Below are 25,180 nucleotides of genomic sequence, written 5' to 3' on the forward strand. Positions count from 1 at the left end.
TCGTCATCACACCGCGGCGGAAGTCGCTCGGGGCCCAGAGCCACGCCTTCTCGACGCGCGGCCTTGGATACCTGGCGGCCTCTGGCCTCAGGTAAGGAGGGGTCGGGTGTGGCGGGCCGCAGGGCGCTGAGCGGCTTGGGAATGGTGACGGCCTCGCGATGCCGCTCTGGAGACCCCTAGGCCAGCCTTGTGGGAAAGCCGAGGTCGGCAGAGTTAAAGTGGGGGCGCGTCAAGGGGCTGGGAAATGGTCCTAGAAATGATCGAAGAGATCGAGAAGGTCTAGCTCCTCAGACTGTGCGGATTTGTCTTCGCCCTGCAGGAGTATGAAAGGACCCTGGACGAGGAGCGTGAAGCCTTTGATTCCAGCTATTGTTGATACCACCCTTGGTTTTGTCTGCACTCTGGCAAGATTTCATTTACCTAGTAAGGTTATTGAAGAGAAAATAAGAGAGTGGTTGGACAGCGCTACCCAAATATTGCTTTAATGTTATTTAATTATTACCGATTTTTAGCCTTTTCCTCTCCTTAAGCAAACTCATTTCTAATTCTAATTAGGACAGGACACCAGATCTACTGCTCTCCCGGGGGAGCGGGAAGTGAAGGGACTAAGGTACAACAAACTCAATTCTTCCCTTAAGAGCCATTCACTACCCAGAGAAGATTAGTCACTCTCCCCAGACATCTGCCCATAAGCAGAAAAATACGTTGCAGAAGCAAAACACCTATAAATCCCAGGACTGTGATGCTTGGGTTCGTTGTGGCATACTGTTATAATAGGTCAGTGTCACCACTAATGTGGTCATCGGGACTCTGTAATCGGGAGACTGGAGAAGGCAGAGTAGAGCATTGTGTGTACACAGACTGAGAACAAGCGTTCGCGAGGATGGATGGAACATAAAAACACAGCTCTGTCGTGTGGGGAAGCCAACATGACAACATGTTCTTCAGTTTCATTGAAGGTGTGACAGTGTGTCTGTAATCCTAGCACCCAAGACACTAAGACAATATTTTAAAAGTTCAAGGTCATCCCTCTGCTATGTAGTATTAGAGCTAACCGAGGTTATATGAGACTCCATCACAAAAGAAACAAAAAAATTCTCAAAGTATTTTGTATCAGCTCTCAAAACATGGATTGGTATAGGGCAGTCTTCTAGTAAATTAGGTAAAAGTAATGATGCCCAAACCGGGCATGGTGGCGCACGCCTTTAATCCCAGCACTTGGGAGACAGAGGCAGGTGGATATCTATGCGTTCAAGGCCAGCCTGGTCTACAGAGTAAGTTCCAGGACAGCTGAGGCTACACAGAAAAACTGTATCTGAAACCAAAAACCAAAAACCAAAGTTGCTCAGGCAAGGAGAGACATGTTGCTCAGTGGTAAGGTGTTGACACCCATTTCTCACATTCCCATAAGCAATCCTAACTAAATTTAAAAAAAAAAAAAAAAAAAAAAAAAAAAGACATGAAAGCAGAGGGACGGCTATTTGGGAAGAAGAATGGAGTTAATGAGAGGGGGTAAGAATGCAAAATGGAGATTGTGGTAGAGATACATTATGTGCTGCCGGTATTGGTGGTGCATGCCTGCAATCCCAGCACTTGGGGAGACAGAGGCAGGCAGATCTCTGTCTACAGAGCAAGTTCAGGATAGCCAAGGCTACAAAGAGAAACCCTGTCTTGAGAAAACAAAAATCTACTGCCTGCATGCATGAGATTACCGGGTTAATGTATGCTAATAAAATCTTAATAAAAGGGATTATGTCACAGAAGTCCAAGAAGAAAACATCATTGGATATACTTGTGCCAGGCGTAGTGGCGCACGCCTTTAATCCCAGCACTCAGGAGGCAGAGGCAGAAGGATCGATGTGAGTTCGAGGCCAGCCTGGTCTACAAAGTGAGTCCAGGACAGCCAGGGCTACACAGAGAAACCCTGTCTCAAAAAACCAAAAATAACAAGAAAAGAAAAAAGAAAAAGATATACTTACCACTCTTACCCAGGGAAAGCTCTAAATGCATCATGCTGTTCAGAAGCCAGAAAAAGAAAGATTACTTTTAGGTTTATAAAATGTGTGACCTGCAAAACTAAGCCAAAAAAGTTAACAGAAGCCAGGGCTAAAGGGCAAATAAACTTCTGAATTTTTTTTGATTTTGCTTTTTTTTTTTTCAAGACAGAGTTTCTCTGTGTAGCCCTGGCTGTCCTGGACTCACTTTGTAGACCAGGCTGGCCTCGAATTTACAATGATCCACCTGCCTCTGCCTCCCCAGCGCTGGGATTAAAGGTGTGTGCCACCACTGCCTGGCCTGAAATTTTTGTTTGATGACTGATTAGAAAATTATAAAACCCAATGGAAAAATTAGCAGAGGATGCAGACAAGAAAATGAGAAGTCATGCAACTAGCCAGTATGTTAATGTTAGTTTCCCCTTATCCCCAGCAGCTGTTCTAAGACAGTCAGTGAGTGCCTGGAACTACAAGCAGCATCAAACCGTGTGTGTGTGTGTGTGTGTGTGTGTTTATGTTTATAAGCTCTGACATTACTGGGGCTGGAGAGATGGCTCAGAGGTTAAGAGCACTGGTTGCTCTTCCAGAGGTTCTGAGTTCAGTTCCCAGTAACCATGAGGTGGCTCACAACCGTCTATAATGGAATCTTATGTTCTCTTCTGGTGTGCAGGCATACATGCAGATACGGCACTGATAGATGGATGGATAGATAGATAGATAGATAGATAGATAGATAGGCAAACTGAGATTATAAAGCAAAAGTTAGGTGAATATGGTTTCTCTCAAAATACCTTATTCTAGACTTACCCTTGTGATTGAGATATACAGTATATGATGCAGTGAAGTATTAGGAGATTGTTATGAAACATTAAGATATTGTTATGGTTCATTGAATAGAGCCCGGTGGTACCAAGAGCATCAATTTGATTGACAGAATTGGTTACTGAATAACTAGTAGCTAGATCGTATGTATAGCACTGATAGGGTACACGAAGGAATGACTCATGTCCAGGGCAGGTAGTGAAGGATAGTGTTAAGAATTCATCATATGGGGGCTGGAGAGATGGCTCAGTGGTTAAAATCACTGACTGTTCTCCTGAGTTCAGTTCCTAGCAACCACATGGTGGCTCACAGCCATCTATAGTGTGATCTGATACCCTCCTCTGGCCTGCAGATGTACATGCAGGCAGAACTCTGTATATATAATAATAAATAATAAATCTTCTTTAAAAAAAAAAAAAAAGAATTCATCATATGGCCGGGTGCAGTGGTGCACACCTGTAATCTCAGCACTTGGGAGGCAGAGGCAGGTGGATCTCTGTGAGTTTGAGACCAGCCTGATCTACAAAGTGAGTCCAGGACAGCCAAGGCTACACAGAGAAACCCTATGGGGTGGGGAATGGGGCTGTGGAGGGAAGATTTCATCATACAAGTGTGGAGGAATACCTTCAGTGGATGTAGCAGCTGTCAATAAAGTGCTGTTTAGCCAATCAGCTGGGTGGAAGGCAGGGCTTCCTGGAGAGGAGGAGGAGGAGCTGGAATTAACAGTTGAGGTGGACAGTTGACAGAGGGAGTTGATGGTGAGAAACTGCCCAAGGAGGATCAGATTGGCAAGTGCTTGGGATTCAGTTGGTTATGAGGATTAGAGTAGTTTATTTTAGTTTACTAGGACATTAGTAGCAGTTTAGATTCTGCCCAGAGTAGTGCTTACAGCTTTGAATTACATTTCAGTCTCATTGTGTCGTTTATTAGCTTTTAGGCCCTACAGATACAGTAACTGCAACATACAAGCCCAGAGGCTTATACCTTTAATCCTAGCACTCAGGAGGCAGTGGCTGTTGGATCTGGCAGAGTTTGAGGCCAGCCTGGTCTACAGAGCTAGTTCCAGAACAGCCAAGGCTATACACACACACACACACACAAACACACACCACAGATTTCATCATATTACCCAGAATGATTGTTTTGTTTATTTTTTTATTTTATGTGCATTGGTATATAGCCTGTATGTATGTCTGTGTGAAGGTGTTAGATCTTGGAGTTACAGACAGTTGTGAGCTGACTTATGGATGCTGAGAATTGAACCCAGGTCCTCTGGAAGAGCAGGCAGTGCTCTTAACTGCCGAGCCACCTCCCCAGCTCCCCATAATGGTTCTTGTTTATGGAACTTTCCATTTTAAAATTCAGGCTATGCCAGGTGTTGGTAGCGCACGCCTTTAATCCCAGAACTCAGGAGGCAGAGGCAGGCGAATTACTGTGAGTTCGAGGCCAGGCTGGTCTACAGAGTTAGTCCAGGACAGCCAAGGCTACACAGAGAAACCCTGTCTCGAAAAACCAAAATAAATAAATAAATAAAATGCAGGTTATATTTAATCTCTGGTAACAACCCTTGAAAAGTAAAATCATGGATAAGAAGACTATTCTGGGTTTTTTTTTTATGTTTTTTTAATTGAAAAATAAAATCATTCATATCACATCTCAATTGCTATCCCATCCCATTCCTCCCTCCCTCCCGCTTTCACCCCATTCCCCTCCCCTATGACCGTGACTGAGGGGGACCTCCTCCCCTTGAATATAATGCTAGGGTATCAGGTTTCTTCTTGATAGCCTGCTATCCTTCCTCCAAGTGCCATTGGACCTCCGCATCAAGGGGACATGGCCAAATAAGGGGCACCAGAGTTCATGTGAAAGTCAGTCCCCAGTCTCCACTTAACTGTGGAGAATATTCCTGTCCCTTGGCTAGGTCTGGGTAGGGGTTTGATGATGACTGCACATATTGTCCTTGGTTGGTGCCATAGATCGAGCAGAACCCCTGGGCCCAGATCTGCCCATCATAGTGTTGTTCTTATAGGTTTCTAGGACTATTCTGGTTTTTTGGTAAAGATGACAAAGACTGGAAAATAGTGTTGTGTGCAAACAAATTCTTTTGGAGGGCAGTTTGTACATTTTTTAAACCATTCAACAGGTAATAATCTGAGTCAGAGTGCACAAAACATCCCATTCAAATGTTCTTAGAGAGATGGAGAGAGGGCTAAGCAGTTAAGGGACATGCTGCTATTACAGAGGCTTGTTTCCTACCATGCACATCAATGACATATAAGTCTACCTCCGGGATCTACCCTCTGGCCTCTGTCAGCTAAATTAAAAATAAAATGGATCTAGGGGGCATAGGGATGCAGGCCTGTAATCCCAGCATTCAGGGAGGCAGAGGCAGGTGGATCTCTGTGAGTTCAAAAGCAGCCTGGTCAACAGAGCAAGTCCAGGACAGCCAGGGCTACACAGGGAAATCTTGTCTCAACAAAACAAAACAAACAAAAAGATATGATTGGTTAAATAATTGTGTTATATCCTTAAAACAGAATACTATGTAGTTATTTGGAAGAATTGATCCACATATATAAGGGAGGATGTCAAATACACTGTGTTCAGAGTAGCATTTATGGTAAGATATTATTTTATAAAATAAACTAAATTATGCCTAAAATAATCTGGAGAGCTATCCTACACTTGTCAGGAAGAGAAGTGAGGAATTACTCTGGAAATATGACCTCGTGTACAGCAGGAGGGAGGTGGTAGGCAAGGGCACGAGGCTGGTAGGAGAGCCGGAGGAGCAGCCGAAGCTAAGCCAGGCACAGGCTGGGCTGGGTGTGGCCATTGGTGCTGCAGCGCTGATTATGCCTTTCCCCCTCAACCTTTGAGAATCATTAGGGTTTACAGGTAGGTGCAGCTGTGTGTCCTTCTCCAGCATTAGAGGGCATTTAAAATACTGCTTCTTTGGTTTGTCCTTTATAGGTAACCATGGACAAGGAAATGCGGAGTACCATTCTTTTCAATGCATACAAAAAGGAGGTGTTTACCACCAACACTGGCTACAAGTCTCTGCAGAAAAGACTTCGGAGTAATTGGAAGATTCAAAGGTGACCATGATTTTATATACTCTTTTCTAACCGATAATGGTGGCCTGGTGGTAGAATTCAGACAATATTTTGAGGATTAGTCTCTATATTATTAAGTTGCTCCCAATAAAAAACAAAGACTCATTATAATTATGCATATATAATATTTTTAAATGTCAGTTTTCTCTATATTTTATACTTGATCTTAGCCAAGAGGCCTTTTTTGTTTGTTTGTTGTTTTGGTTTTATTTGGGGGGGGTTGGTTTTTTATTTTTCGAGACAGGGTTTCTCTTTGTAGCTTTGGCTGTCCTGGACTCCCTTGTGTAGACCAGTCTGGCCTCAAACTCACAGTGATCCACCAGTCTCTGCCTCCCGAGTGCTGGGATTACAGGCATGTGCCACCATGCCTGGCTTCAGAAGGGCTTTTAAGAAAAGTTATTCTGCGTATTTTAAGTTGGGAAGAAAAAAAAATGAGAGTTAAATGAAAATGCCTTTGTTTTAAGTGTGTTTCTTCAAATGTCTTTTTCCCTTGTGGCCATGAAGATTGAACCTAACAGCCTGTACAGGCTAGACAAACACTCTACCACTAAACTACAACTCCTTATTTTTATTTGTTTGTTTTTGTTTGGTTTTGGTGGTTCATGCATGAAATCACAGCCCTCGGGAGGCAGAGGCAGGGGGATCGCTGTGAGTTTGAGGCCAGCCTGGTCTACAAGCTAGTCCAGGATAGTCAAGGCTACACAGGGAAACCCTGTCTCAAAAAACCAAAAGCACAAAAATGAAAACATAGATAAACTAATGGAAGAGTTGATTGAACTAGTATTTGGAAAACTTCTCTACACTCTAGTGTGGGTTAATTTGAATTCCTTTGCTTATTGGGGGTATGCCTCTAGGGCACTCAAGTGAGGAGCTCTCCCTTTGGGAGAGAGGCTGTTCTAGCCCCCTAATTATCTCAGCCTTTATGGTTCCATATAGTCAAGAAACTAAAATAACTCTTAAATTGGTTTAAATTATGGATCTAACTTTCACTTAAAATCATATTCCAGCTTAAAAGATGAAATCACATCTGAGAAGTTAATTGGGGTGAAACTATGGATCACAGCTGGACCGAGGGAAAAATTTACTGCAGCTGAGGTAAGGAATATTCATCCAGAATATCCATATAGAAACCAAGATCAAGACCAGGGCCAAGCAAGGGCCTGGAATCATGGATCTGAGTCTCTCTTCTACACCTACTATGTTGCCCTAGAATACTCATCTCCCTTTTGTGGTGATGAAGTGTGGTAACCTACAGAGTTCTAAACCCTCAGTGGAGGTGGTTAAGGGTCAGGTGCACTTCTTTCCCATAATTTTACTTTGAGCATAGGAAAACTCCTGTGTATTCCAGACTGGCTCCAAGTCTGTGACTTCCTGCATCCACCTCCTACATGCTGGAATTTCAGATGTGTTTATCTATGCATTTAAACCCATAATAACAAAGAGGGCATTTATAGTGCAGGTAGGTGCTGGTCCTAAGTGCTGGGCCCTCTGACAGGCGTGCATCACCTGCTCCTGTTTTATGCAGTGCTGCGGATGGACCTCGGGACCTTGTGCCTGCTGGGCAAGCACTCTACCACCTCAGCTACATGCCCAGTCCTTGTTTGAGCATTTTAGAGCTTTAATGCTCAAAGATAGTCTTGGAGATAGATCTTTTTGTTTTGTTTTTGTTCTTTTCTTTTCTTTTTGATTGTGGTTTTGTTTTTTTTTTTTCTGTTTTTGGTTTTTGAGAGAGGGTTTTTATGTGTAGCCTTGGCTGTCCTGGACTCACATTGTAGACCAGGCTGGCCTAAAAGTCACAGAGATGCCCCTGCCTCTGGAGTCCTGGGATTAAAAGAGTGCACTACAACACCCAGAGAAGATAGATTTTATAGAGACAGAAAAAAGGGCTGGAGAGATAGCTCAGAGGTTAAAATCACTCTCTCCTCTTCTAGAGGTCCTGAGTTCAATTCCCAGCAACCACATAGTTGGCTCACAAACAACTATTAATGAGATCTGGTGCCCTCTTCTGACGGGCAGGCACATATATAGCCAGACCACTGTATGGAGGGAGAGAGAGAGAGAGAGGGAGAGAGAAATTAATGAGTGCTCTGTCTGCACATACACCTGCAGGCAAGAAAGAAAGAAAGAAAGAAAGAAAGAAAGAAAGAAAGAAAGAAAGAAAATCTATTATTATTATATACTATTCTATGAACATTTAAATGGCTAATTGATTTGAAATGTTTACTTTTAATTAGTTAAGGCCTTATTCGTGGTACATGCATTTTTTTTTTTTTTTTTTTTTTTTTTTTTTTTTTTTTTTTTTTTTTTGGTACATGCATTTTAAACAAAAGTTTTAACTGCATTCTTTGTTTCTCCTTCACGCAGTTTGAAGTCCTGAAGAAGTACCTTGACAGTGGTGGGGATATCCTTGTGATGCTGGGAGAAGGGGGAGAATCCAGATTTGATACCAATATTAACTTTCTTCTAGAAGAATATGGAGTCATGGTTAATAGTGGTGATTATTATCTTACTACGTTTTATTCATTGGTGTGTCCATGTGTTTGGCACAGTGTCCATACGGAGGGCAGAGGACCACTGGGTGGAGTTGGTTCTCTACTTCCACCTGTGGATGTCAAGGTTTGGACACAGGCTGTTAGGCTTGGTGACGAGCACCCTTACTCACTGAGCCGTCATTATTTTAAACAAAGGTATTGATCGCTGTCTTAGTTTGGGTTTTATTACTGTGAAGAGTAACTAAGACCACAGCAGCTCTTATACAGGGGAACATTTAATTGAGGCTGGCTTACAGTTTCAGAGGTTATGGTGGTAGGAAACATGGCAGCGTGCAGGCAGACATGGTACTGGAGAAGAGGCTGACAGTTCTGCATCTTGATCCAAAGGCAGCAGGAGGCTGTGCCACACTGGGCCTAGCTTGTGCATAGCAGGCCTAAAAGCTTGCCCCCACAATGACACACTTCCTCCAACAAGGCCACACCTCCTAATAGTGGCGCTGCTATGGACCAAGCATTCAAACACTTGCGTCTTTGGAGCCATACCTATTCAAACCACCACAATTGCCTCCTTAATATTTGCATCATAGCCCTCTTGCCCTGCTGGTATACTGGGGAAAACACTCTTGCAAACGTAACATGGCCACTCATTCTGAGATCTCTAGTAGATTGAACCTTTGATAAAATGGGAGGGATTTGAACCGCGTTCTAGGTTTCTTTTCACTTCAGACTTTGAAGAGTCTCTGTGTCGAGCTTGTTTCTAATCTACAGTGCACCTTCCTCCCTTGCCCACAAGATGCTGTGGTTAGAAATGTGTATTACAAGTATTTCCACCCTAAAGAAGCTCTGGTTTCGGATGGAGTGTTGAACAGGTAAGAGTGCTGCAATGGGAGGGCCCCTCACGTGCTTCCGTTCTTCCCCACCTTCACTGCCGCGCCTCCCTCCTTCCCCCTGCTCTTTAATTATTGTTCTTCAGATTGTATTCTTGCAGCTTTAGAAACCTCCACATTTACCTTTGATCGGGATACCTGCTGGATTAAACAATACGGAGGCTTTATTGCTTGTGTCACTGGAAAGCCTGGCAGCAGCGTAGGCTTTGAGGATGGGCCACCTGAGGCAGTGGGAGCATTGACACCTCATTTCCACTGTTCTCAGCCCTGCGCTCCTGTGTGTGTAGTGGGGTGTCTTTGTTTGCTAACGTTGGCACCCCACCCACCCCTACCCTTTATTTAAATGTTTTTTTATTTCAAGTCTTCATATGTAGCCCAATCTGGCCTCAAACTTGTGATCTTCCTGCCTCACTCTTCCAAGTGCTGGAAGTACAAGTGTGTGCTGCCACGCCATCTTCCAGCAAGTTCTTTAGTTGTCTAATTCATAGCTACTTGCCACACCATCTAGAGATAGGAGGACATGCTTTAGTCTCACCATTCCCTCGAGTAGTTCCAAGGTTTGCTGTTCGAGCCCTCCTGGGCCCCATGCCCACGCCGTGCTGACCCTGACTTCACCTCAGGGAGAGCAGAGCTGAGTCAGCTTCCACTGCCCTGGGATTTGGGGAAAGAGCACTTGAGACAGCAATGTCAGATGCCCCATGTGAGCCTGCCGTGTACACTGTGACCCTAGTTATACAGTAATGAGCGTGGATCTAGGATGTAGACCCTTTCCTCAGGACTCAGAATGGAGGACCTGAGACAGTGTGGCTGTCCACACCTCTGATCCCCACACTTGGTTGTCCAATACAGAGGGATTGGCTGAATAGTGCGTCCCAGCCATGCCAACCAGTGCTCCATAGAAAGACCTTTTCCTGCTCTTCCTATTTTTGTATATGTCCATTCTTTGAGAATTTCATACAATGTATTTTGATCATATTACCTCCCACTTCCCCTAATTTCTCTCAGATCCACTCCATCTCCCCACAGCTCCCACTCTCTCTCCTCCCTCTTTGTTTGTTTGTTTGTTTGTTTGTTTGTTTTGAGACAGGGTCTCTCTGTGTTAGCCTTGGCTGTCCTGGCCTCTCTTTGTAGACCAGGCTGGCCTCGCACAGCGATCCACCTACTTCTGCCTCCTTCCTGAGTGCTGGGATTAAAGGCATGCGCCACCACGCCCAGCTCCCTCCCTCTTTTTTGTCCCTCCCTGTTTTTTTAAGAGCCCATTCAAGAAAAACAAAAAATAAACAAAACAAAACAAAAACCAACACACATACACACACATACCAAATTGAATATTTGTCTAGTTTTTAAAAATGTTTTTGAGTCAGTCTCACATAGCTCAGAATACCTTTGAACTCCTGGTCTTTCTGCCTCTCGTCTCAAGTGTTGAGATCACATGAGCATACCACCAGACTGTTTATGTTTGTAGGGATTGACCCCAGGTACATGCTAGGCCAGCGGCATTCTTCCACCTGAGCTATCCCTATCTCAGGCTTAAGTTTTTTGTTGTAATTGTTATTTTGTTGGGGGAAGTTGTTTGTTTGTTTTCTTTTTAAACATTTATTTATTATTTATACAGTATCCTGCCCACATGTGTGCCTACCCACCACAATAAGGCACCAGATCTCATTACAGATGGTTGTAAGCTACCATGTGGTTGCTGGGAATTGAACTCAGGACCTTTGGAAGAGCAGATGGTGTCTTAAACCTCTGAGCCATCTCTCCAGCCCTGTTGGTTTGTTTTTGAGACAAGATTTCTCCCATGTAGCCTTGGCTCTCCTGGAACTTGCTTCCTCTGTAGACCAGGCTGGCCTCAAACTCAGAAAGATCTGTCTGTCTCTGCCTCCCAAGTGTTGGGATTGAAGGTGTGTGCTACCACTGCCCAGCTTTTTGCTTTTATTTTTTCTGTTTTTGTTGTTGTTTTGTTTTTTGAGACATCATCTACCTATGTAGCCTTAGGTAGCCTAGAACTCACAGAGATCCATCTGCCTTTGCCTCTCAAGTGTTGATACCACGATGCCTGGTTCAAGCCTAATTTTTTGTTTGTTTGTTTGTTTGTTTGTTTTTCAAGATAGGGTTTCTCTGTGTATCCTTGGTTTTCCTGGACTCACTTTGTAGACCAAAGCCTAATTTTTTAATGTTAAGTTTTACAAACATTACAGAATGTGGGTATGTGGTTGTGCTTTTATTTAATTTTTAAAAACTGCCGAAGTACAGTTTTGTGTCTGGTTCATATTTACTGTTGATGAAGGCAGTGTGAAATGCCCCCAACTCCTTTGCTTATTAGATTTGAATGTTTTTCTTTTAGGGAAATTAGCCGAGCTGCGGGAAAGGCTGTGCCTGGAATCATTGATGAAGACAGCAGTGGAAACAATGCCCAGTGAGTGTTTTCTGCAGCTCCCAGGAGGAAGGAGCTTTCACTTCCAAGAGTTGCCTTTTTCAAATGAGGATTTTTCTGGTTATGCAAATAATTCTCGCCAAAAGAACCCAAAACTACCTCCACCAACTACAAATTGAGAGCTGGAGAGTGGTTAAAAGTGCATACTGGACTGGGAGGTGGTGGCGCACTCCTATAAACCCAGCACTTGGGAGGCAGAGGCAGGCAGATTGTTGTGAGTTCAAGGCCAGCCTGGTCTACAAAGAGAGACCAGGACAGCCAAGGCTACACAGAGAAACCCTGTCTCAAAAAAAACAAAAAAATAAAATAAAATAAAAGTGCATACTGTTCTTGCAGGGCCTTAGGTTAGTTCTCAGCAGTCATATTAGGCAGCTCACACTCACCTGTAATCCAGGCCCTGCCGTGGACTGTGTGGGTATCTGCACACACACATTTACACATCATTAAAAACAGAGGAAAACCAGCTTCAATACATGGGGATCTGTGAAGATACAGGGTTTGGGTTTTTTTTTTTTTTTCCCCCTTTTTCTTGTTCAGTTTTCTTGTATCTGTTCAGACTTATACTGGCCGAATATATGGTCAATTTTGGAAAAGTTCCATGAGGTGCTGAGAAGAAGGTATATTCTTTTGTATTTGGGTGAATTTTTTTTTTTTTTTTTTTTTTTTTTTTTTTTTAATTAGGTTTTTCAAGACAAGGTTTCTCTGTGTAACAGTCCTGGCTATCCTGGACTCACTTTTGTAGACTAGGGTAGCCTCGAACTCACAGGGATCTACCAGCCTCTGCCTTCCAAGTGCTGGGATTACACATGCATGTGCCACCATGCCTGTCTGGTGAAATGTTCTGTAGATATGTTAGGTCTGTTTGAGTTATAACATCTGTTAGTTCCATTATTTCTCTGTTTAGTTTCTGTCTGGATGACTTGTCTATTGTTAAGAGTGGGGTATTAAAGTCTCCCACTATTAATGTGTGCAGCTCAATGTGTGATTTAGACTTTAATGTTTCTTTTACAAATATGGGTGCCTTTGCACTTGGGGCATAGATGTTCATAATTGAGATGTCATCTTGGTGGATTTTTCCTTTCATGAGTGAAGTGTCCTTCCCCATTTTTTTAAAAATTATTTTTGGTTTTGGTTTGCTTTTTTCAAGACAGAATCTCTCTGTATAGACTTGGCTGTCCAGGACTCACTTTGTAGACCAGGCTGGCCTCAAACTCAGAGATCTGCCTGCTTCTGCCTCCTTGGGTGCTGGGATCGCAGGACTGTACCACCTCACCCAGCTTCCCATCTCTTTTGATTAATTTTGGTTGGAGTCTGTTTTGTTAGATAGTAGAATTGCTACACTAGCTTGCTTCTTGGTCCATTTGCTCGGGAAATCTTTTTCCAGTCCTTTACTCTCAGGTAATGTCTCTGGGTTACCTCGTCCTGCCTTAATAGGAAGGGAGATGCCTAGCCTTACTGCAACTTGATATGCCATGTTTGGTTGGCATTCATGGGAGTCCTGCCCTTTTCTGAAGAGAAAAGGAGGATGGGTGGGGCGGGAGTGATGCTGGGAGGAGAGGAGGGAGGAGAAACTGTGGCCGGGGTGTAATTGATGATGGTGATGATGATGATGATGATGAGTGCTGGAGCCATGGCTCATCGGTGATGAAGAAGAAGAAGAAAACAAAACAAAAACCCCAACCTATGGTACAGCTTAAAAGGAAGTAATGTGGAAATTCTGCACTGTAAATCCATGCTCCTCCCCAAAGAGAATCATTGTGTCTTAAGAGTTTGAAATTTAAATTTCTAGTCTCCCACCACCACATATAATGATATAAGTATTTTATTCTTTTTTAAAAGATATATTTATTTATTATGTATACAGTATCCTGCCTGCCTGTAAACCTGCAGGCCAGAAGAGGGCACCCGAGCTCATAGATGGTCATGAGCCACCATGTGGTTGCTGGGAATTGAACTCAGGACCTGTGGAAGAGCAGCCAGTGCTCTTAACCTCTGAGCCACCTCTCCAGCCCAGTACTTTATTCTTTTAAATTGGCTCCATCCTAATTTACCCAAGTATTGATAGAGGTAAAGATAATTGCCCAACTTCACATGACTAATGCGTTTTCAGAACTTAGATTCAGACCTGTGTGGTTTGCTTCAGAGTTTTTGTTTATTTGGTTGGTTGGTTTTGGTTTTTCGAGACAGGGTCTCTCTATGTAGCCTTGGATGTCCTGGACTCGCTCTGTAGACCAGGCTGGCCTCAAACTCACAGCAATCCACCTGCCTCTGCCTCCTGAGTGCTGGGATTAAAGGCGTGTGCCACCACACCCAGCCCTTGTTTTTTTGAGACAAGGTCTTGCTTTATGTCCCTGACTGGCCTGGAATCTGGTATGTGGTGTGAGCTGGCCTCATGGTCTTTTTGTGTCAGGCCTTTGAGTACTGGGATCCCAGATGTAAGCCACCATGTCCTGACAGAGCCTATGCTTGGTTATATTTTCACTTATTGTGCGTGTGGGTAGGTGTACATGTGTACAGCAGCCCATGTGCGGAGATTGGGAAACAGCCTACAGCTGGTAGTTCTCTCCTCACCGTGTGGGTCCTGGGGATTGGACTCAGGGCTGGGGGCAGACATCTTTACCTGCTGAGCCATCTCATGCTCTGAAAACCCATTCTGTAATGACGTGGATGTGTTTGCTTTCTTACAGGGCTCTCACCTTTGTCTACCCTTTTGGTGCCACCCTGAGTGTCATGAAACCAGCAGTAGCTGTTCTGTCCACAGGCTCTGTCTGCTTTCCCCTTAACAGACCCATTCTGGCTTTCTATCACTCAAAGGTACTGAATTTCTTAGATACGGGAGGGGGGGCGGAGGGTATGATTTTGTTACTGAAGTAACAAAACTACTTTGTGATGGGCACACACCTTTAATCACAGCACTTGGGAGGCAGAGGTAGATGGAGCTCCATGAGTTGAGGGCTAGACTAGCCTGGTCTACATAGCAAGTTCCAGGCCAGCCAAGGCTACATAGTAATGCCATTTTAAAAAGAAAAAACAACAGCAAAATAGTGATAGTGTGTGTTCGTGCAAAACATTTGCTTTTTATGATTGTTGGTTACAGGATTTTGTGGGTTTTTTTTTTTTCTTCTTCTTTAATTCTTTTTGCCTTTATATGTGTGTATGATTATGGGCAGTGGGTGATGGTGGTGGTAATCAGGGTGGTGGTAATCAGGGTGGTGGTGGTGGTGGTCGTGGTGTGTGTGTGTGCATGTGTGAATATGGGCACATGTATTCCATGGCACACAAATGGAGGTCAGAGCCCAACCTTGGAAGTTTTTGTTTTTATTTTTGACATTGTTTGAGACAGGATCTCTTGCTTTGTTCCTGCTATATATGCCAGGCTACCAAGTCACAGAAGTCCAGGGAGTTTCTTTTCTCCACCTATATAATCACACAGGAGTGCTGTGGTTATGGACATATGTGCTACTCAGCTGGCATAATATGTGTTCTGGGGGTTCAAGCTCAAGGCCCCATGCTCACGCAAGTACTTTACCCACCAGGCTATCTCTCCAGCATTGGCTGCAGACAATGACAATTGCAGAAGCAGTATGGTGAAAGACCTCACTCACTGAAGCTTAATCAACACTGATAATCATCATTTTTTTCATATTTATCAGAAAAGCAAAGATACTTTGTTTTTATTTACTTAATATAGTAATGTAGTGGTTGGAGAGATGGTTCAGTAGTTAAGAGCACTCGCTGCTCTTGCAGAGGCCCGTTTAGTTCTCCAAACCAACTTGGAGGCTCACAACTACTGTAACTTCAGTTCCAGGGGACCTGATGCCCTCCTCTGGCCTTCACAGGCTCCTACATGCGCATGGTGCTCATGTGTTCATGTAGATGAAGCACTCATATACATAAATGATATGTCTTTAAAAATAAATGACAGTAAAAGGTAATTGTTTTCATAGTTGATATTTGAAGTCTTTGTGCAAATTGGCATTTATTGGTGTATCAGGCAGTTGCTAAATGATAAACAATACATGCAGAGTTTGTTTTGGGATATAGGTATCTGACATTGTTTTCTTACCAACAGAACCAAGGTGGAAAGCTGGCAGTGCTTGGCTCATGTCACATGTTCAGTGACCAATATTTAGATAAAGAAGAAAATAACAAAATTATGGTAAATTTTTCTCTTTCATCAAGTTAATGCACACTGTGTAAGTATGACTTCCATGTCATTAGCAAATGCTGAGGCCGCACGTGGTGGCGCACGCCTTTAGTCCCAGCACTCGGAAGCCAGAGGTAGGTGGATCACTGTGAATTCAAGGCCAGCCTCGCTGGTCTACAAAGTGCATTCAGGATATCCAGTGCTACACAGAGAAACCCTGTCTTGAAACAAACAAACAAAACAAAAAACAGATTGGTGAATCTAGAAAAAGTATTGGAGAAGCATGCTGGAAAGGTAGCTGACCCTAGAAAAGGGGTTTTAAGCAAGGGCCTCACTTGTAAAGCAAGTAGCTTAGCTTAGCTGAAGCACAGGGAGCTCTCGCGGGGTTTACAACAGCCTTAGTGGTACTCAGACCCCTCCCGGTTGTGCGGAAGAGGCTAACCAGAGCCAGGTAGGAGGTGATGACTAAATTAAGGTTTGACTAGTGAGTGTAGTGAGGGGTGGCAGCATGGCTTAATGAGGGTTATTATGTGTGGGGCTGGTCACTGAGGAGGAATGAAGTAAGAAGGTAGCCTTGCCCTTTCTTCAGAGCAGGAAGAGCCGGTGTCTCAGAAGGGGATAATGCATTTTTCCCAGAGCCTGCTAGACCTGAACACTGGAGTTACAGCAGCTCACCTGCCAGAGGAAGACGTGTGCACTGAGCTTCTCGTTAGTGGAATGAGCCCTTCTAGTCTTACATTTTAGTGGAGGTGGGTTAAGGGGTCTGTCTGAAGTTCCAGTGCCTTTCACTGTGCTCTGAAACCTAAATGTCTGCTTTTGAAAAGCTGGGTTTTTAAAAATATATAGTTATGAGTTGGCTCTGTTTCTTAATAATTAAACTTTATTATACAACCCAACTAGCTTACACAAGAAGGAAAAAAGGTTAAAGGGACAAAAGAGTGAACCTTCCGGTAGCCGTTCCATGGGACAGGTCCTTAGGTGTCTCTCTGGCCCACGTGCTGGTCCAGCCGGTCCGCTGCTCCACACACGCTCAAGCCCGGGCTGAACTTGTTGTTCTCTCCTCCTCACCTGCCTGAGTCAAGTGGGAAGGACCGTCTCCTTCTCCAGTTGAGGGTCAATTAGAAAAACAATAGCCCAGTTGGGCTTCCCAGGTCTGCTTCCTGAATTCCAGGCCCAGGATGGCTCCATTCAGTCTGTCACAAGGTATTCATGGGGTGCCCCAAGGGTAAAGCCTGCCAAGACTGCTTCCACCTGTGACAAAGTTTAATCCTTCCCACAATTATAATTTTGTCATATTACAGTAGCCAAAGATGAAAGGTGTGTTTTTGAAAGTTTAGACTGAGCCAGGTGTGGTGACACAAATGTTTAATCCCAGCACTTAGAGGTAGAGGCAGGTGCATCTCTGTGAGTTCGAGGCCAGCCTGTTCTATAGAGTGAGTTCTAGGACAGCCAAGGCTACACAGAGAAATCCTGTCTCAAAAAGGAAAAAAAAAAAATTTAGACTGTCATCCCAGTAAACACAGATTGCTTTAGGATTGTGAACAGGTTCTAATACATGTTAGAATACCCTGAAGTAGCTGAGCATGGTGGCATACGCCTTTAATCCCAGCAGTCGAGAGGCAGAAGCAAGAGGATCGCTGTGAGTTCGAGGCCAGCCTGGTCTACAAAGCTAGTCCAGGACAGCCAAGGCTACACAGGGAAACCTCGTCTCGAAAAAAGAAAAAGAAAAAAAAAAAAAAAAAAAAAAGCCAGGCATGGTGGCACAAGCCTTTAATCCCAGCACTCAGAAGGCAGAGGCAGGTGGATTGCTGTGAGTTCTAGGCCAAAGGGGAGTCGAGGGCAGCCAAGGCTACACAAAGAGACCTTGTCTTGAAAAACCAAAAAAATAAAGAATACCCTGAAGTAATGATAAATGTCTGACAGTAAAGGTTGCATTAGACTGAAGAAAACCTATTAGTTTCCAGAGATTTTACCAATAGAAGGTTGATCACCCTCGGTACTGTCTGCTCTTCCAAAGGTCCTGAGTTCAATTCCCAGAAACCACATCATGGCTCACAACCATCTATATTGAGATCTGGTGCCCTCTTCTGCCCTGAAGGTGTACATATGGCAGAGCACTATATAGATGATAAATGTTTTGTTGTTTTTTAGACAGGGTTTTTCTGTGTAGCCTTGACTGTCCTTGACTCACTTTGTAGACCAGGCTAGCCTCGAACTCACAAAGATCTACGTGCCTCTGCCTCTCAAGTGCTGTGATTACAGGTGTGTGCCAGCACGCCCGGCTTATAAATAAATATTAAAAAAAAATTACTAGTTGTCTTTTCTCCCTGCCTTAATTATGTTGTCTAGTCTGATCTTCAGTGTTTCCGAACAGCCAGGTGTCTATAACTATTTATCATTCCCATGCAGGATGTTGTGTTCCAGTGGCTTACAACGGGGGACATCCACCTAAACCAGATTGATGCTGAGGACCCAGAGGTAGGAGGACACTGAATCATTACAAACCGGAAGTGGGCCGGGCATGGTGTTGCACGCCTTTTATCCCAGCACTCAGGAGGCAGAGGCAGGTGGATCGCTGTGAGTTCAAGGACAGCCTGGTCTACAAAGCAAGTCTAGGACAGCCAAGGCTACACAGAGAAACCCTGACTCCAAAACCCCCACCACCAAAAAAAACCCAAAAAAACCTGAAATGGAAAATAGGGCCACGTTCTTAGAAGCACTTCCAAAGGAGTAGATGTCTCTCAACTCATCCCTGAGACAGTTGGAAAGAAAATGATGAGACTTAGGGAAAGGAAGGGCACATTACAGAAAGTCAGATCCATAGAAAGAGTAGGTAAGCAATCGTAGGATTGATTGAGGTCAGTGCTTCTGTGTAAACACCAGGATTTAAAATTTGCTCTCTGGAACGTTGTTGGGCTGGAGGGCTGGCTCAGTGGGTAAAGGCCCTTGTTGCTAAGCCTGACAGCCTGAAATCAATCCCTGGTTCCCACATGATGGACAGTTCAGTTGTCAGTGATGGCAAGTGATGAAATCTCTTGGCAAGGAAATAGAAGTTTTGTAGATTGAGACCTGAGATGGTGGATGCTCGACAGATTAAACTCCCATTTACTTGTGCTGAAAGGAACTCTCCCTCTTGGGTTTTAGATTTCTGACTACATGATGGTACCAGACACAGCCACCCTTTCAGAGCAGCTCCGAGTGTGTCTCCAGGAGGGCGATGAGAATCCTCGTGACTTTACCACCCTCTTTGACCTGTCTATTTATCAGCTGGACACCACCTGCCTCCCCAAGGTCATCAAGTTAGTACTGAGACTGCAGTCCACTCTGTTTGGTTTGAAAGCATGAGCATGGCAATAGTAGATAGGTCACAGCAGATGTAACGGGAAGTCAGTAGGGAAATTGACGTGGGGTGAGTGGATGATGCAGAGGAACTGCTACTAAGTACTATCCCCTGTGTTCCAGGGTCTGTAGGGCATTAGGGAAACCAAGCCTTTTCCACTTCGCCAACGACTTTGCTAGGTTGTTTTTTTTTTTTTTTTTTTTTTTTTTTTTGGTTTTTCGAGACAGGGTCTCTCTGTGTAGCCTTGGCCATCCTGGACTCACTTTGTAGACCAGGCTGGCCTCGAACTCACAGCGATTCGCCTGCTTCTGCCTCCCGAGTGCTGGGATTAAAGGCGTGCGCCACCACGCCCAGCTGACTTTGCTAGGTTTTAACAGTCTTGGGTTCCAGCAACCCCTTAGCACACAGATGTGTGTGGTCCCCTTAGAAGCACTTACACAGAGCAGAGAGAGCACTGAGGGTCGTGGACTTGTTCCTCACACCCTATAAGATGGCTGCCTGTGGACTCTTTCCCCCTGATCTCATTTAAACCTCAGCTACTCTTCCTAGCTCCGCCTGTCAACACTCCTCATCTGCGCACATCTCTACTTTTTTGACTCCAGTCAATTGACAGACTGTGCATATTGTGGGTGCTGAGCACAGCTCAGTGGGAAAGCTCGCACCTAGCATGCAAGATTCTCAGTTCCATTCCTGATACTGGAAAAAAATGTTTTGGCTGTTTTTGGAAACAAATGCACCTCTAGGGGGCCTTCCTAGTTTCTCACAGATTGGGCCCAGGCCCTGAGTCTCAGCTGCTCCGTTGCCAGGACTTCTACCACGTGGTAAATTTCCAGGGCTTTGCTCAGACAGTGATGTGTGCTGCAGAGTGCCCTACCCCAGTGGATTCAGTTCCTAAAATCATTCTCTCCCTGACAGCACACAACTTAGCAGACACAGGTTAAAGTAAAGCAATGCTTGTTGAGCCCGGTGTGCTGGCAAGACCTTGTAATATCCGCATGGGGTGTGGGGAGACTGAAGGGGGACGACTGAGTTCACACTCAATCTAGGCTGCAAAATGAGAATGCTCCTGCCTGTCTCATAAAAAGTCAACTTTGGAGAGGGCCAGAGAGATGCCCAGTAGTTAAGAACACTGGCTGCTCCTCTAGGGGACCCAAGATTCAATTCCCAGCACCAACTTGGTGGCTCATAACTGTCCCAGTCCCAGGGACTTAATGCCTTCTTCTTCTTCTTTTTTTTTTGAGTTTTCGAGACAGGGTTTCTCTGCGCCACCACGCCCGGCTTTAACGCCCTCTTCTGACCTTCATGAGCATTGCACATGATGAGTGATGCACATATATGCAACCAAAATACCCATATACATTAAAAAAAGTCAATTTAAGAGCCGGGCGTGGTGGCGCACGTCTTTAATCCCAGCACTCGGGAGGCAGAGGCAGGTGGATTGCTGAGAGTTCAAGGTCAGCATGGTCTACAGAGTGAGTCCAGGACAACCAAGGCTACATAGAGAAACCCTGTCTCCAAAAACAAAAACAAGCTGGGCATGGTGGTGCATGTGTTTAATCCCAGCATTCGGGAGGCAGAGACAGGCGGATTTCTGTGAGTTCGAGACCAACCTAGTCTACAAAGTGAGTCCAGGACAGCCAGGGCTATTACACAGAGAAACCCTGTCTCAAAAAACAAAACAAAAAGCTGTCTGGTATGTAGTAGACAGTGAGTCAGTACTTGCTGAGGAAAGTGAGCACACTCGAGTTCGTATCACAAAGATGTGCTCGTACCAGACACAGTTCACACTGGAGTAGTGAAAACACAGTGCGTTACAAGGGTCATGGAATACACCAGGTAAAAACCGAATCCCATTGAGAGGACTGGTGAAATGTGAAAGGAAGTTCTCCTCTCAGTCCTCAAATAATAGTGTGTGGTCCCCTAGAGAAGCTTCCTTAAGGATTATTCTGTTGGAGTAACACTTTTTTTTTTTTTTTTTTTTTTTTGAGTAACACTTTTGAATTACTTTTTTTTTTTTGGTTTTTCGAGACAAGGTTTCTCTGTGTAGCCTGGCTGTCCTAGACTAGCTTTGTAGACCAGGCTGGCCTCGAACTCACAGAGAGCTGCCTGCCTCTGCCTCCTGAGTGCTGGGATTAAAGGCATGTACCACCACACCCGGCTAAATTACTTTTTTCTTTGCATTACATGTTATTTAATTTATATGTTATAGTTTGGTCTCTATTTATGTCATAAACACCATGACCAAAAGCAGCTTGGAGAGGAAAGAGTTTATTTCATCTTACACTTCTAAGTCACAGTTAATCACTGAGGGAAGCCAAGGCAGGAACAACAGGGAATGCTGGTTAGTGGCTTGCTGCCTCTGGTCATGCTCAGCAAGTTTTCTTACAAAAGTCTGCATCTCTGCTCAGAGGATGGTACTGCCCACAGTGGGCTGGGCCCTCCTATGTCAGTAGCAATCAAGAAGGTGTCCCACAGCAGGCCTGTCTGATGCAGGCAGCGCTTCAGCTGAGGCCACTCCTTCCCAGGCGTGTGTAGTTTACAACCAGGACTAGCCATCACTCTGTGTACGTGCGTGCGTTTGTTCATGTGTGTGTGTGTGTGTGTGTGTGTGTGTGTGTGTGTGTGTGTGTGTGCACGTGCGTGCACATGTGGAAGTCAGAAGACAACTTGCAGGAATCAGTTCTTTCTTTCTACCATGTGGGTTCTTGGATCAAACTCAGGTCATCAGGCTTGGTGGCGAGTTCTTTACCTGCTAAGCCATCTCACCAGCCCAGACGAATTATTTTTGTTGTTGTGGTTACGTTGTTTTGCTTTCTGGAAGCATTGAGGCTAGAACCCAGACCATTGCATATGTTAGGCATATATGCTACTGAGACATTTCCCCAGCCCTTTAGAAAAACACAGGCTGTGTGTTTTCTGAGTAGTGTTTATGTGCCCACAGCGTGACCAGTTAGCTGTGCTCCACTACAGGGTCTTACCTTCATTCCCATGCTTTGTCTTCTTATTAACCCAGGGCTCACGAGGAGCTAAATGTGAAGCACGAACCTCTTCAGCTTGTGCAGCCTCAGTTTGAGATGCCGCTGCCAGCCCTTCAGCCTGCGGTGAGTGAGTGTGCTTAAGGCTCCTGCTGCAGCGCTCCACTGCCGTGGACCCTTCTCGGCACTATGCATGGCACGTCCAGACACCACATCTGTTAGCATTCTGTTTTGTTTTGTTTTGTTTTGTTTTTTTACTTTTTAAAAATTTATTTATGGCCGAGCGTTGTGGCGCACGCCTTTAATCCCAGTACTCGGGAGGCAGAGGCAGGCGGATCGGTGTGAGTTCGAGGCCAGCCTGGTCTACAAAGTGAGTCCAGGATGGCCAAGGCTACACAGAGAAACCCTGTCTCGAAAAAACAAAACAAAAAAAAATTTATTTATTATTATGTATACAGTGCTCTGCCCATACATACACCCGGAGGCCAGAAGAGGACATCAGATCTCATTATAGATGGTTGTGAGCCACCATGAGGTTGCTGGGAATTGAACTCAGGACCTCTGGAAGAGCAGACAGTGCTCTTAACCACTGAGCCATCTCTCCAGCCCCTGTTAGCATTCTGTGGGACTTCCACATTGAAGAAGTCTTGAGGAGACAGGGCTTGGGCTTTCCTGACTATTAACCTTTTCCATCTCGGGGGTTGGAAGGCATATATGAGACTGCCTGAGGGCCCTAGTTACTTTTCTATTACTGTGAGGAGACACTATGACCAAGACAACTTATAAAAGAAAAGCAGACTCCAGGGTTCCTCTGTGTAGCCTTGGCTGTCCTGGATCTCTCTTTGTAGACCAAGCTGGCCTAGAACTCACAGGGATCCACCTGTCTCTGCCTCCTGAGTGCTGGGATTAAAGGTGTGTGCCACCACGCCTGGCCTGTTTTTGTTTTTTCTTTGGTTATTTAGTTGGTTTTGGTTGGTTGGTTTTGTTTGCTTGTTTGCTTTGTTTTGTTTGTTTGTTTTGCTAGCTTGAAATTGGTGATGGTGATGTTTATGTCTTAGGAAACGGCAAACCCTACAGGGCATGTTACTTGTATGAGAGCTGGTAGTTACCAGCTCACCAGTGGTTCATACCTATGGATATCAAGTTTAGTCCTACACTAATCTACATCTGCTTCCCCAATGACTCTGTTCTCCTGTAATTTAGGACTCAGGAGGTTGTGCCAAGATGATCACAAGTTTGAGGCCAGCCTGGGCTATACATATAGCAAGAGCCCATTTCAAACCAAAACAAGCAAAAGCATGATTTTATGGAAACAAGTGGTGGCCTCAAATGCCTTACAGAATCCTAAGTGCTAGCCTTGTGCTGAATTCATGGTGCTGCTAGATTGGCTTGGTCAGTTTAGTGGTGTGCTCGCCAGAGACTCCACCTAACGGATGAGCGCAGCGAGAGGGGCTGGAGTTGGGATGCTTCCCCGCAAGGGAAGGGCTCCGTCAGCTTCTCATTGCTTATGCTTCTTGTCACCGTTAGGCTCTTTGCTGAAAGACTGCGTTTCCTCTAGGTCTTTCCTCCTAGTTTCCGGGAGTTGCCACCTCCTCCCCTGGAGCTGTTTGATTTAGATGAAACCTTCTCCTCAGAGAAGGCGCGTCTTGCTCAGATCACCAACAAGTGTGAGTATTGGCCAGTTCCATGGTTTTCCTTATGAATTATGTATACTTACAATGGATCTCTGTGACCTGCTGTAAGAGAATGCTTAAAGATTGCTCGTGGAGAACTGAATCCGAGCAGATGGACGAAGTGGAACTTGTCTTCATCACATGTGAGGCTGGTCCTCTGAGGTTCGTTAATCGAGTGAATTAGAATGTGGCGCTAAGCAGAAAACTCAAGTCTCACTTTTGGTCCCTAGAATCCCTTAGTTCTGACTGACTGAGTGACCATATGGTAGAATACCAGCCTTGGCTTCTGCCTTGCAGACCTGGGTAATTGTTACAGGAACAGTTAGAGTAGAAAGGTTCACAGGCTGGCAAGGTGACTCAGCAGGTAAAGAGCTTGTAGAGAAAGCCTGATTGTCTGAGTTTAAAGCTTGGAAGCCATTTAAGGTAAAAGGAGACAACCTGAGATAAAGTCCTCTGATCTCCATTTGTTGCCATGTACAAGCTGCTGCCCCAGCACACATATACAAAAATAATAATAAAACCACTAAGTAGTTTAAAAAAAAAAAAAAAGCCAGATATGGTGGCTCATGCCTTTAATCCCAGCGCTCGGGAGGCAGAGGCAGGTGGATTTCTGAGTTTGAAGCCAGCCTGGTCTATAAAGCGAGTCCAGGACAGCCGGGACTACAAGAGAAACCCTGTCTCAAAAAAATAAATAAATAAAAATAAGAAGCCAGAGTGTTCTTTATTTATAAAAGCAGCACATCCAAGGTCCCCTGAGTTGCAAAAATGTATGTCCTGTGATCACATGATCCTAGGAAGAACTGAGTAACGAGAGGAAGGGAACACTTGAGACAGGCTGTATGCACTCTGGAGAGTGGAAGTGAAGGCCTAATCAACGGTTCTGTGTTTAGGTACTGATGAAGACCTGGAGTTCTATGTGAGAAAGTGTGGTGACATTCTTGGAGTAACCAGTAAACTTCCAAAGGACCAACAGGATGCCAAACATATCCTTGAGCACATCTTCTTCCAAGTGGTGGAGTTCAAGAAACTGAACCAGGAGGCCCACTGAGTGGCAGCCCTTCCGGTGGTTTACAGCACTCACTGCTTCTTTTGGTTTTGTTTTGTTTTCTCAAGACAGGGTTTCTCTGTACAGCCTTAGCTGTACTACACTCACTTTGTAGACCAGGCTGGCCTCGAACTCACAGCGATCCACCTGCCTCTGCCTCCCAAGTGCTGGGATTACAGGTGTGTGCCACCAGACGCAGCTCACAACATCCATTAGTTCTGCATAGTGCTTACTAAGCATCTACCAGATGGACAACAG

General features: G+C 44.7%; 1 protein-coding gene across 1 annotated transcript; it reads left to right on the top strand.

The window, feature by feature from the left end:
- On the top strand, positions 1–24,940 carry Ift52 (intraflagellar transport 52). Its single transcript, XM_051143727.1, has 13 exons — positions 1–91; positions 5,787–5,911; positions 6,937–7,024; positions 8,294–8,423; positions 9,215–9,290; positions 11,653–11,724; positions 14,430–14,556; positions 15,815–15,901; positions 18,299–18,367; positions 19,034–19,188; positions 22,243–22,330; positions 23,763–23,871; positions 24,768–24,940. Exons 2-13 carry the CDS (start codon positions 5,793–5,795, stop codon positions 24,923–24,925), a joined length of 1,278 nt encoding a protein of 425 aa, XP_050999684.1. The 5' UTR covers positions 1–91; positions 5,787–5,792; the 3' UTR covers positions 24,926–24,940.
- The last annotated feature ends 240 nt before the right edge of the window (positions 24,941–25,180 follow it).

This window comes from Acomys russatus, chromosome 4 (genome assembly GCF_903995435.1).
Source record: "Acomys russatus chromosome 4, mAcoRus1.1, whole genome shotgun sequence".
Lineage (NCBI taxonomy): Eukaryota > Metazoa > Chordata > Mammalia > Rodentia > Muridae > Acomys > Acomys russatus.

Excerpts from the sequence above, each read along its gene's own strand:
- Ift52 (XM_051143727.1), top strand. The coding sequence starts at position 5,793 with ATGGACAAGGAAATGCGGAGTACCATTCTTTTCAATGCATACAAAAAG. Across the intron at positions 15,902-18,298 it reads AAGAAAATAACAAAATTATG|GATGTTGTGTTCCAGTGGCT; the intron begins GTAAATTTTTCT and ends ATTCCCATGCAG. Across the intron at positions 19,189-22,242 it reads TGCCTCCCCAAGGTCATCAA|GGCTCACGAGGAGCTAAATG; the intron begins GTTAGTACTGAG and ends TTATTAACCCAG.